Here is a 14,398-nt window from a genome sequence, read left to right as displayed (position 1 = left end):
GTAAGATGGTGCAGCCAATGTGAAAAGAGTTTGGTGGTCCCTCAAAAATTAAAAATAGAACTACCACATGATCCAGCAATTCCATTTCTGGGTATACACCCAAAAGAATTGAAAGCACGGTCTTGAAGAAGTATTTGTACGCCAGTGTTCACAGTGGCGTTATTTACAAAAGGTGGAAGCAACCCAAACATCTATTGTTGGTGAACAAACCCAAATGTCTATTGTTGGATGATTAGATAAACATAATGTGGTACATACATACAACAGAATATTATTCTACCTTTAAAAAAAGGGAAACTTTATGATATATGCTTCAACATAGCAAAGCCTTGAGATGTTATACTAGGTAAAATAAATAAGCCAGTCACAGAATGACAAATACTGCATGATTCCACTTATACGAGGTACCCACAATAGTCAAACTCATAGGACAAAAAGTAGAATAGTGATTGCCAGGGGCTGGGGAAGGGAAATGGGGAGTTACTTAATGGATATAGTTGCAATTATGTAAGATAAAAAGAGTTCTGGAGATTGGTTGCAAAATACTGTGAATATACTTAACACTACTGAACTATATACTTAAAAGTGGTTAAGACATTAAATGTTATATTAATGTACATTTTAGCACAATACCAAAAAAAGCAGTATGAAAGGCACAATCTGCAGCTAAACGCAAACAACTGCAAAACGGACAGAAATCTAATACAGAATAGGGGAAGAAGAAATGTTTTACCCCTCACCAAAGATTCACCTACACATATTCCAATCACCATATACATTCAGAAATCCTATCAATAGTATTCAGATGTCTTATTTCAACTCCATTTCCACAGCTCTATTAGACACTTCCAATTAAATGCTCACTTTCACCACAAACTGCTTTCAGCTAATAACCTCATTATCCTCACCATAAAAACTGATCACCACACCTTTCCTCTTCTCAATTCTCAACTTCTGTTAATCCACCAGCTAAGTCATCCTGGCTTGGAAAACCTAACAGCAGTAATATTTCCCTCTCCTTTATTTATATACTCACATAATCACTAAGTTTTAACACTTTATTCTAGATTCCTTACATACATCCCTTCCTTATTCATCTTTATAGCTACAATCCTAATTCAGGCTAATTTTCTGGATTAGAAGAGCCTTCTATAAATTTTCTCACTATAAATTCCTCTGTATTACAACCTAAAAATGACTACCAAACCAATCATTCTAAAACACAGAGCTCTCTAAGGTTCAGGATGAGTTCTATCTCCTTGATTAAGCAACTCCAGTGCATCTACTTCATCTCTCAAGTACTACAGTACTTACATTTTCTTGTACTATCCGCTATCTTTTTGAATATTATACAGGAGAATGAAGGACGGGGTTTTACTCTTAATGTTTCCTACCTACATCAGAGCTTTGGTTCTGGGCATGTCCGATGGATGATTTAACTCTCCCTAATTTAAATCTCCTTTAATTGCTTTAGCCACCCATGATGTCACCAACAGCCAGCCCATAAGGAGGGATCAGTCTTTTACTTCTTTGGTAGACTCTCTGGCCTACCATAGATCTAGACATTTAATAAACCAACTGATAATTCTGTTAACTCTGACCACATAAAATTTAACACAACTGGGTTAACCACCAATTAATAGTTTACTAAGGCCTGTTTGTTCAAGGGAAAAATCCACAGATTGGGAGTTCAAAAAAACCACTTCGATATTTAATGGGATCCTGGATTGAGCACTGATTTCACTGAGTCAAGTGGTTTTCCTTAATCTTTGAAAATAATCTATATAAAAGGACTCTGGAAGTATAACAAGGTTAAGTCTCACAATCTAGATTTGTACAGTTAATGGAGTAATTAATCATGTACTGACTTGTGGTATCCAATTAAGTCTGCTGTGCATCTACTGAATTCTCATAAATAACCTTTAAGCTTTTCATATTTGTTTTTCTTTCTCACCCCTAATAGATGTATACTATATTAATATATTTTTCTTCCACAGGTCCTTTTATACAATAGGTACTATGAATACTTACTGATTTGTGGTACCCTGAGACAAGATGACATTCCTATCAAGAAGCATTGAATACACCCAAGCTAATACACTGGACATAAATACATGTTGTGGAATACGACGAGAAAATAATAACTAGATTCACCATCTGCTCTTACTATAAACTTTCAAAGTGCTAAAGTAGCAATAAAAATTAAAATGTTAAAAGGATGTATCTAAACTTTTAATTAACATATACTCATGAAACAGAACAAATTATGAATGTTCATACTGAACACAACATGATAGACTAATGATAAACGTGAAAAGAATCTTATTACGTGATTCTTTAGCTAGCTGGGCAATGAAGGATATCTGTATGATTTGCCTCCAACCTTGCGAGTATATCCAAAATTAAGTGTTCTGGCTCCACCTAGAACATGCCTCTCTCATATCTGCCTATGTATTCTTCCAAGTCTCATCTTCTTAAAACACCTTCCTAAAATGCTAGTCAAATACTAAACTTACTAACAGTCTTATAACAAACTTAAGATAACAAATAGTTTATATTTTGGTATATCATCCTATCTCCCATCATCCTTAGTTAGTGAAACATCCATGCTCCTTACTCTACAACAGCTATCTCTACTCTATCTCAGCCAAACACAGCACAGTGATACCATAAATTTATCACTTAGAATTAATCCATTTTTAGGGACAATAAATACTGGAAGCAATTTTCTATTCTTCCTATCTCTCCAATACCTTCTCACTACTACTGAATCAACTCTTCATACTATCAACATAATAAAAGCCTCACAAAATGGGTTTTCATAAAGAAATACAAATGTGTATGTACATATATTTAAGTAAACATACATATTTCCTAGCTGAGACAACTGAGAAGACCTAGAAGTAATGACACCCCAGGTCCGATGAAGACACCTAGTGCCCAGACAGACCTTGCTTTCCTTCTCATACAATTCTCCAAATAAAAGAAACTAAGGTTCCTTGGAGAAATCCAGAGCTGAGACAGAGAAAGCAAAGGTAAGTCGGGAATGCTTCATGGTGCCAAAAAGAAAAGAAGTGCTATTAAAAAAAAAAAAAAAAGGTCAAAAAAGGCCAACTTGAAAGAGCTCTCCATGGCCAAATCTAGGACAATTTGCAATACAAAATTAAAGAATAATTGTAACGAATTATAATCCATAGAATAAAATAAGAATCCATGACTCCATATTGATAGGTAAACAAATAAATACATAAATAGAGGAGAAAAGAAAGCTCTTCCTTAGAGCAGAATTCCAACTAACAAAAGCAGAAGAAATAACAGAAATAGAAAATCATTATTTGGTAAGCACTAGGTAGTAATTTTTCAAGCAACTTTCATCAATGTATGCTAAAATTAGTGTATGACAAGAAACTAGTATGATGAGAAAAAGATATTCACAAAAATCTTAAAGTACCTCTCAACAAGGTATCTATTAAATACAAAAAGGAGGGGCGCCTGGGTGGCTCAGTCGGTTGAACATCTGACTTCAGCTCAGGTCATGATCTCGTGGTCCATGGGTTCAAGCCCCGCGTCGGGCTCTGTGCTGACAGCTCAGAGCCTGGAGCCTGCTTCGCACTCTGTGTCTCCCTCTCTGTATGCCCCTCCCCCACTTGCACTCTGTCTCTGTCTCAAAAATAAACAAACATTAAAAAAAATAATTAAATACAAAAAGGGAAAAAATAGAAACCTTACAATAGAGAAAACTGGCAGACATCTGCTTAACTAACTGATCCAAAGTAAGACATCACCATGTGCTTCCTGATAGGGTGTACTAAGGATGACACAACATCATTCTGTGGAATTCTTGCCAAAAATGCATAACCTAGATTCAATCATGAGGAATCATCAGACATACCTAAATTGAGGGAACATTCTACAAACCAATTTATCAGTATTCTTCAAAATTTATGAAAAGCAAAGCAAAAAATACTATTCCAGACTAAAAGAGACGAAGAATACATGACAACTAAATACAAAGTATTGCACCCTGGACCCGAAAAATGACATTGCCGGGACCACTGGTGAGCTGTGAAATTAGATTAAATAATACTGTATCAATATTTCCTGATTTGTATAATTGTATTAGAAGGTGTTAACATATGGAGAGTCTGGGTAAAGGGTATAACAGTGACTCTTTTATTGCTTTTGCAATTGTTTTATAAGTCTAAAATTATTTTTTTAAAAAGCTAAAAAGTAGAAAAGCTTCATGAGTATATAAACACAGACAACTGTGTGCATATGCTTGTCACACGTAAGCACTCAAAAGTTAGCTATTAATATAATTCTCCAAGTTCATTAAGCCTCTTAGGATTTCTTAATTCCTCATTTAGTAAATATTTTACAGAGTGCCCACTATGTGCCCAACAAACACAAAAGAAAGAAGCCAGTCAGCCAGCGAGGCAGGCACTCACTAACAGATTCTTAGGCACAGCTGAGACTGGCTATTTCAAATATACTCATGACCATCTACACACTTATCTCTTCTCTCTTTCAAAGTGAGTAATTCCAAGTTCTACTTTAATTCCTGCTCCCCAGTTTCCATGTTCCTGTTCCTACTAATGTTATCAAAATGCATGTAATTAAAAAACCATGGGATCAAATTCCAGCCATTTGACTTATCCTGTAACTTAGTCTCTGTGACCCTTCTAATTCCTTTATTTGTAAAACTGGGATGCCTTTAACCAACTTTACAGGATTGCTGTGAGGATTTAAATGGGAACAAATATAAGCAAATGGTACATAGTACACATAGCAGATGTTAAAAAAATGTATTTTCCTATCTCTTAAAAATTATATTTTCTAACCACTATAGGGTCTTGAAGGGTAGATCAACAGTTGTTTTACTAATTTCTAGGTGAATTCCTGTTCTATTTTCCAAAGAGCCTACTTTGTATTTTTTACCTATGTATTTAAAAAAAAATAAACATAAATAATGTATTTACTTTAACCATTTTAACAGCTTCAATACCCACTGAAAATCCAAAATGCAAAAATATGCATAAGCATCATTTCTTTCCCAACTATCAGACCAATAGTTCTAACAGCTTTTCCAAATATTGTTTGGAGATCTCATCATGCCAACTCCAAACTCAAGATTCCATTATCATGCTCTATGCTGCCACCCATTGGCTATTACCATACTCTCTAGATATTTCCTTCTCTTTGAAATCTTAAAGCCAGCCTTAAAAAGTGTAAACTTGAACCCAGTGGATAAATTTATCTACACACTGTAGTAATTCTCATATGAGATGCTCCAAGTGCCTGCAAAGAGTTTCAGTTCAATCACTTTAAATCTAACACAATTAGAGATCTATACTTGGCAATTTACATTTTCTAAGCTCTCTTTTTTCCTATTTTCCACTATAGTTGTTATGGCTGTCTCTGAAAAAATTAAATGTCAAAGATAAGTAGTGAAGTTTCTAATGGAGAATACCAGCTTTCCCAGAACTAGCTAGGTTGTCAAACGGAAGTACTCTTTCTAGTTAGAAAAGCAACTAGAAATTGAGGAACTAAAACGGTAAGAGCAGCTGTTTTAAATGCTACATAGTTCCAGGTCTTGCTAGTTCTGTCTTCTAAAAATATTCATACAGTATTTTACCCGCATATAGCAATGGAAAACTCAATCATATTACAAGAATATACTGTACTCAATTACTGACCATAGAAGGGCTTTCCTCCTTATCCTACCTTAAAAAAGATAATTAACAGTTGCTCCTTCTATTCCACCAAAATGCTTACTAAATGACTTGCTCAACAGTCACAACATGCATGCACATGCGTGCATACACACACAATTCAAAATGACCAATTTCAACCTCACTAGCAGTTGCTTAATTTTCTGGTCTTTCTCAAACCACATTAAATTTCAAAACACTCTCCACATTCACTCAATGGGAACAGACCATCCTGGATAGTCCCAGGAACAACTTTTCATGTAGTAAACAAGAAAAGATGCCAGAAAAGAATATTAAAAGGCTCTTAAATTGGCTTTCAGATTTGAAAGCAACTTGCCAACAATGATAAATAATGGTACAGTGGTTACAAGCAGAGGTAACAAAGAAGTATACAACATGGTTCACAGTGTTCAGAGGTTGACAACACAGTTAAGAACACAAGATGCAAACATAGAAAAATAGGAACAAAATAAGGCAGAATATTAACTGACAAATAACTGGTATAGATAACATTTACTACAACAGTGTGAAGTTTAGAAACAGCAGTAAGAGCAGAGGTATACCAGTGATAGATAGCAGGATAGAAGCTTAAGCTAAGAGTTAAGGGCAGGGGAATTTCAAGCGATAGAGAACAATGGGTATATGTAGTGCTGTAGTCCAAATAGTAAAAGCATGTTACTTAATACAAATGACTGGACAAAAAAAAACAACAAACAAAAAACAAATGATTGCACCAGTTTAAGCTGAAAGAAAACTGTATAAAAGACAATTGGGGGGCAGCATTAGAAAGAGAAGTGAACTGGGGCGCCTGGGTGGCGCAGTCGGTTAAGCGTCCGACTTCAGCCAGGTCACGATCTCGCGGTCCGTGAGTTCGAGCCCCGCGTCAGGCTCTGGGCTGATGGCTCAGAGCCTGGAGCCTGTTTCCGATTCTGTGTCTCCCTCTCTCTCTGCCCCTCCCCCGTTCATGCTCTGTCTCTCTCTGTCCCAAAAACAAATAAACGTTGAAAAAAAAATTTTTTTTTTAAAAATAAAAAGAAAGAGAAGTGAACTAACTGTGGAGCGTACTGAGGCACAGATCATTAGGCTAATAAATCCAGAATACAATGAGAAAGTCACTGGAGACTGAGTATGAGATAACGCTTCCACCTATTTAAGGAATGAAGATTAGGGGGAAGGAGTTTACACTGGTAGCAGTGTTTAAAAGACTGAAGAAAACTAAAAGCGACCAATCATGTTATTTAAGTAGTTTAGAAATAATGCTAATGGTCTGAACCACGGTAAGGACTGTGGAAAGAAAAAGAATACAATTCCTTCCTATGAAGGAAGAACTTATAGAACCTGGTCAATGACCTAGTTAGAAGTATACAGGGGGGAGGAAGGAATTCAAAATGCTTCCAAAGCTTTAAAACAGAAAACAAAAGTACCATGAAAAGAAACATAAGACAGCAAACTATTATTAATAAATGTTTCCAACATTTGAAATGATGTTTCTAAACCAAAATTCCATTTATGTTTAATACAAAGCAATAAAAACAGAATACAGCCAACTTCTACAACTGAATATAAACAGCATTCATGCTCCAATACAATGAAGAAACATCTTATACTAAAGCATAAACCACAGTTTATCATAAATCTACATGAATTAGTAACTACTTGATCCAGATCCATGCTACTGTTCTTTTTGTACAAATGACTCCCATTGCTTCAATTACCATACATTTCGTATTTAAAATACACTCAACAGTTTGAGATCTAGTTAATTATTCTGCTTAGTGAACTATATAAATAAAGCAATGCATGTTGGGATACAGATTTCTCAATAGGCTAATCAACAGACTAGAAACAGTCTAAATTGCAAAACTCAGTTACTATCAAATCTTTTATAAATAAATACGGAATCATGCCTTCCTCTTCCTACAAATCCCCCAACAAATAATCAAACTTTGAAAAAATAAAAACTATAAAATACCACACTAGATAAGTTACACAAGTTTTTTCGTTACCTTTACTTTATCTCTTCTTAAGCAACAGAATAGACAGTTTTCATCAAAAGTCCAATCAGAAATGCTTTCAGGTTCACAGTCTGCAAAAAGAGTTGGAATACCAAATTAACAGTTACAAAAGTGAATTTTGCAAACAAATGAGAATTTCAAAAATATTATTTATTTTAACAACAAACAACAAAAAATCCTAAGCACTGGACAGGTTCCTTACTTGTCTTAATATTCTTAATAACTGTTCACTAATTAATGTATCTTATTAATATATATATTTGCATTATCAACTAAACACAAAAATGTTTATAGGGATACAGTTTTAACTCACATAAAATTGAGTAAAAAGGAGAAAGAGACTGGGGTTTAAATCACAAAAGTATCAGATATGTCACCAGGAAGAATTTGAAATATACCAAAGAGGAAAGAAAAAGAAAAAAAAAGATTTTGAATACCTTTATATAAACTGAGATCTTTTAATAATGCAGGTCCAAACAGCCCTTCAAGAATACTTTCAAACCCTGAAAGGATAAAAAAAAAATCCATTATTACAGTAACACTCCCTATAGTAAGGTAATATTAATCTGCTGCTGAAAAAAAGATGGTGTGTTCCTCCAGTTCTCAAGGATCCCCAGAGTATTACAGAAGGGATGCTGAGGAAAGAGTGTCAATGACAAACCTAAAAGGAACATTTGCATTTCTGTCCATGATTAACATTCAATACAAATTCACAGCACATTCGAGAACAACACAAAACAGACAACACTAGAAATAACCAATGAAAGAATGGAAACTCATGGGTTGTCCTATCATTGTACAAAATCCCAAATACCTCCTTACATAAATGCTCAAAATCCATTTTAAAAGGCACCTTTCCCAATGGAAGAGTCAAATCGTTTCAAAATTTCCACAACATTCTGGATTAATCTAAACAGCCTGTTTCTGAATATGAACTGAGATAATAGATTTTTCAAGCTAACAGTTTTTTAATGTTTTATTTATCTTTTTGAAAGAGCACAAGGAAGGGAGGAACAGAGAGAGAGGGAGACAGGATCCAAAGTGGGCTCCACACTGACAGCAGTGAGCCCGATGTGGGGCTCAAACTCACGAACCAGGAGATCATGACCTCAGCGAAAGTGCAACGCTCAACTGACTGAGCCACCCAGGCACCCCTCAAGTCCACAGTTTTCTGAAGAAGGAAAATTCTCACTGAGAATACCTTTATTACTAAAGAAAAAAATCATAATATTTTAAAAGAAAAAGATCTTTGTAACTTTTTCACATTGCCACAATAACTACTTGCTGGTTCCTTTATGAAGGTAGAACTCACTAGTTATACATACAAAAAAAAAAAGAAAGGGGCGCCTGGGTGGCGCAGTCAGTTAAGCGTCCGACTTCAGCCAGGTCACGATCTCGCGGTCCGTGAGTTCGAGCCCCGCGTCGGGCTCTGGGCTGACGGCTCAGAGCCTGGAGCCTGTTTCCGATTCTGTGTCTCCCTCTCTCTCTGCCCCTCCCCCGTTCATGCTCTCTCTCTGTCCCAAAAATAAATAAACGTTGAAAAAAAAAAATTAAAAAAAAAAAGAAAGAAAGAAAAAATCCAAATATATCTGTATATAAATGTTTAAAATATTATCACCTTCCACATTATTTAAAAAAAAAAAAACTTTTTTGGATTTATTACCTCAAATATGGCCGATTCAATGAAAAACAATGAAAAAATCTTGGCCATCTTACTGTTTCCTATGGTTCATAAAGAGAATAAGGAGGGAAAAGGGGAAAGGAATCAGACTGCACCTTTATATAACATAACAGAAATAACAGGTTAAGAGTGGTGGTTCCCAAACTAAGGATCTCACTGGGAACTCAAACAGTTACAAGGGGTCCATGAATCCATATGTACTTCAAGAATGATCTTCAGAAAGAATTAACGTGTCTTGTGCATGCAGTGTTCATAGTACTGTTCAAATGCAAAAAAAAAAAAAAAAAGTTATTGTAAATAAGAAAATACACAAAATGTTACTGAGTTCCTAGTATGTATTATGTATTTTGGTGCCCTATGTATTTTGTCACATAATCTATAATCACAACTTTAAAATAAAAAATTAGTTAGAAAGTACTCTTATGCTCAAAAGGGAGGGAACCACTAATTTAAAATACTATAGCCAGGTGGATACATGCGGTTCACAACATAGTTAGCACTTCCTTACTACAAATACAATCACCATAAAGGGTTTGAAGGTAAAGGGGTAGAAAAGATGGTGCTTACAAACAGGATTTTGTCTCTTTATAAGAATAATAATGCAGGGGTGCCTGGCTGAGTCGGTAGAGCAAGGGACTCTTGATCTTGGGGATATAGGTTCAAACAAGCTGCACAGGAGATGTAGAGATTACTTAAAAATCTTTAAAAAACTAAAAAAGATAAAAATCTAATACAGGGCGCCTGGGTACCTCAGTAGGTTAAGAGGCCAACTTGGGCCCATGTCATGATTTCGCAGTTCACAGGTTTGAGGCCCTGCGTCCCTCAGGCTCCTTGCTGACAGGTCTGCTTTGGATTCTGTGTTTCCGTCTCTCTCTGCCCCTCCCCTACTCATGCTCTGTCTCTCTCTTAAAAATAAATTTAAAAAATTAAAAAAGATTACTTTTAACAATTTAAAAAAAGAGAAGAACAATGCAGAGCAAAAGACATTTTTGTCCACCGTATTAAGCCATTGTTTTCAACAGAATAATCTCTAGAGTCTATGTTAACTACATTGTAAAGAGTTGATTTTTCTACACTATTTTCTAGATTCTAGATTTTTCACTTATTATTAAGGAGCAATTGTTTTTCAACTCTCCTTAATTCTTCCCATCAAAATTATTCCAAGGACATTAACAAAATCAAACTATCCATTCAAGCAAGTAAGAGTTATCTGTGTCTCTGTTCATTATTTGCTAAAACATTTTCTGCTAAATCACTATGGTCTCTCTTCCCCAAACTAGGGAGGAGAAAGGGTTGGACTGGGGGGTTTAGAGGTTGGGGAGATGGTGGTTAAGAGAATGAGAAGGAATTGCTAGATCCTATCTATCTTGGGCCTGCAAACTAGATATTCTCAACACTAGCCTCCCCTCCCCAAACCCCTTAAATAAACCCCACAGCCTGCCTCCCAACTCTAAAGCCCTATTTCACAAATATTAATGAAAGCATTTCAATATCTTTAAAGTACCAAGTACACACTGCAAATAGCTAAAAGAGATTATAAGTGGCTCTTGTCCCAAAGAACACATGTAATATGCTTTCATCTAGGTTTATATGAAATTGTGATGAATTCCAAACTTGCATACTAAGTATAAATTCCTGAGAAGGAAAAATGTTAATATAGCAAGAAATAATACCAGGAAAAAAAGGCTTATAAGCTTTGAGAGTGAAAATTATTAAAATTACAAAAAGTAACAGAATCTGAAAGAATAAGAAAATAGAATAAAAACTTCATCAATAACACAGAGACACTGAACAAAAAACTGAATCACATATCAAAAAACCATGAAAGGGAAAGACCAAAAACAATAAATAAAAAAAAAAATCTGGTGACTTAACCACAAATAATTTTGACCAAAAGAGCAACTATAAACAGGTCACTCCTATTTTGCTCACATCTGTAACAATACATTAAACCTTACAAATATGATCAATTAAACACTGTAAAGCCATATCCTGCTACCCTGTTAACTGAATTTAATGCTACTCAGTTTTATTAATATTAAATATTGAATTTAGCAGTTGCATAGCAACAAGAAATGGCTCATGTGCTATGCTTGACATTAACAAAAGGCAAATAAGGGAAGAACAAATGTATTCAAAATTTATACCATGATCTCACAGAAAAGCCATGAGATCAATAACAAAATGCCATGGAAAATTAAATACTGAAAAAGACAGCTATGTCATTATGTTCAATCACTAGAGCTTAAACACCATCTTTATGGAATACATTACATGTGAGGAAATATTCATAATTTTATTGGACACAACCAGTGTTCAAAGAATTCCTGTCCAACACCACAATGGGTCTCAAAGTTGGGTCTCCAGTCTCTTCCTCACAGCAACCTCCACTGTGTTTTTATTTATTTATTTTTTTTTAATTTTTTTTTTTCAACATTTATTTATTTTTGGGACAGAGAGAGACAGAGCATGAACGGGGGAGGGGCAGAGAGAGAGGGAGACACAGAATCGGAAACAGGCTCCAGGCTCTGAGCCATCAGCCCAGAGCCCGACGCGGGGCTCGAACTCACGGACCGCGAGATCGTGACCTGGCTGAAGTCGGACACTTAACCGACTGCGCCACCCAGGCGCCCTTTTTAAAATTTTTTTTTTAATTTTTTTTTTTCCACTGTGTTTTTAGACTACTCCTAAAATACTGCTTTGACAATGCCACTATCTGTTCAGAAAAATTCTTTGTTTAAAAAACAAATCCCAAATTCTTAAGTCCAGCAATCAAAGCTGCTTATCATTTGGCTCCAAGCTACCATTAGCAGCAGCCTTATTTCCCACAACTTTGTGCCCATTCTCAGAGCTTGTCATGTTAGTATTCTGATGTACTCAGTCATCCTAATATTTTCTCAGGCCTCTGCATCTCACCTCTGCCAAAATAAATTATCTCGTTCAAGGCACTCTTCAATTTGTTCAACAAATACATGTCTGCTTATTCAACTGACATTAACTGAGAGCTGACCATCTAGCATGGACAATGGCAGGCACTGATAGTGTGAACAGCCAGTGGTGAACAGACATGGTGACTGCCCTCATGAAGTTGGATTTCCAGTTTTCTCATCCTCAGAATTCACTTATCACTCTCCCCTTTTAAATAAATGTCAATTCCTTATGTTTTCTTTGTTTTCTGTCATGTGCAAAGTGCTCTCTATGCAATCTATTCTGTAAAATAAAATTTGTCACAGGCTATCTAAACTTTATTTTTTTGCTTTTCTTTTCATGTATTTATATCCTATCTCCTCAAGGAGATTTAATATTCCAGGAAGGCTAGGCAGGTCTTCCCTGTTTCCCTCATTTTTCTCTCTTAAACTAGGACTCTACATGCTTGGTTTGCAGCTTCTGATTTAATCATCTACCTCTCAAAAACAAAAGATAGATTAAAATTTTTCACATATTCCCTCTTCAATCTTAATCATAGTCACTACTTTATTTGTAACCAAAACGGAATAGGTTATGAAAACTAACAGGACAAAAACATATCAAATACATAGCGAACATAAGTCAGTAAGCAATATAGTCCGTGCTTTTGAAACAAAAAATTAAGGATGGAATGAAAAAATGGTTCATGGGTCTTGGGAACCTTTTCTCTGAGGTACAGTATAGACATTAGCAGTTTGAAGATAAAGAGGTGCTAAAAAGGAAAATCAGAGGCACGTCAGAAAATTAGCAATTTTTACATCAAGGTCCTGGGGTATCTTGTAAAATTTGGTGCTTGGTATAAAAGAGCTCGGTCTCCAACAGAGTAGTATTATTTTATGAAATATCAGTTCAGAGGTGCTTGCTGGTTTAAAAAAAAAAAAAAAGGCACCAGATTATATAATCTTTTATATTTTATCCAAGATAACATAAGGTAAAGAATACCTTTTTACTGATGTTCCATCTTTCTCAATGTATCATACAACCAAAGAAACGTAGATAAACTCCTACAGGTAATGAACAAAAACCAGGTTCCTCTTCTCATTACTCTAGACTTCCTCCTCCCCCACTGCTGGACAACTACATTCACTAAGTCCCTCCTCTCTTCCTGAGCATCTGATCCCAGCCCATGCACTGTGAGGAGCCCATTTGCTGGCACACTTATCACCCTCAGAACTACCCTACACAAGAACTGAAGAAAAAACCTGACCAACTACATTGGAGAAAAACAACAATCTAATTACAACTAATGGCTCAAACTAAAACAATTAATGAAGAAAAAATACTAGAACTTGAAGAAATTATTTCAAATAACAATTATTTATTATAATAATTAGTAATAATTATTTTATAATAATAATTATTTATTTAAAAATAACATTTTTAAAATGTTATTCTCTACTCAGAAAAAAGTGGAGAATATGTGTTTGGGAGAGAAGGAAAAAAGAAAAACTGTCAAAATAACCAAACAGAGGTACTAAGCAGAAAAATATACAATAAATTAGTGATTTAGAAAACTAACTTAAGAAAGGTCCTCACAGGACACCTGGGTGACTCAGCTGGTTAAGTGTCTGGCTCTTGATCTGGGCTCGGGTCACGATGTCACCATTGAGCCCCACATCAGGCTCTGTGCTGAACACGGAGCCTGCTTAAGATTCTCCCTCTCTCCCTCTCTCTCTCTCTCTCCCCCTCTGCCCCATTCCCCCCGCTCACTCTCAATCAATCAATAAAAATGTCCTCATAATATATAGTGAATCTGAAGGCACAGAAATCATGAGGAGGTGGCCAGGGCATTCAATACTGTAAAACACGATTTCTAGCAAGAAAAAGCAAAGAACATAACTGGAAAAAAAAAAAGGTTTTTTTTGTTTGTTTGTTTGTTTAAGGGAAGCAGAAGGAGAACAAGAAGAAAACTTCCTAATGTTGAGTATTATCTGGAGTCTAAGGGCTCTGAGAAATACTGGGGCAGAGTACTCAAGGGGAAAAAAGCATGTAGATGTAGCACTTACCTGGTAAAATATCTCAAT

At 35.5% G+C, this 14,398-nt stretch overlaps 1 protein-coding gene across 15 annotated transcripts in view; it reads right to left on the bottom strand.

Annotated features, from left to right (window-relative positions):
• LCOR (ligand dependent nuclear receptor corepressor) overlaps positions 1–14,398 on the bottom strand; it is a 145,949-nt gene that overhangs the window by 67,313 nt on the left and 64,238 nt on the right. For 13 of the 15 annotated variants that reach the window (XM_045438395.1, XM_045438405.1, XM_045438400.1 and 10 more), the window contains 2 exons: positions 8,164–8,229; positions 7,718–7,797 (listed from right to left, as the gene is read on the bottom strand). In XM_045438395.1, coding sequence (XP_045294351.1) covers positions 7,718–7,797; positions 8,164–8,229 — 146 coding nt within the window. Of the gene's footprint in view, positions 1–7,717; positions 7,798–8,163; positions 8,230–14,398 lie in introns of those variants that run through there. The other 2 variants (XM_045438401.1, XM_045438403.1) reach the window with 1 other exon arrangement.

This window comes from Leopardus geoffroyi, chromosome D2 (assembly GCF_018350155.1).
Source record: "Leopardus geoffroyi isolate Oge1 chromosome D2, O.geoffroyi_Oge1_pat1.0, whole genome shotgun sequence".
Lineage (NCBI taxonomy): Eukaryota > Metazoa > Chordata > Mammalia > Carnivora > Felidae > Leopardus > Leopardus geoffroyi.
The sequence above is the reverse complement of the archived record's forward strand: the minus strand, read 5'-3'. Positions and strand labels throughout refer to the sequence as shown.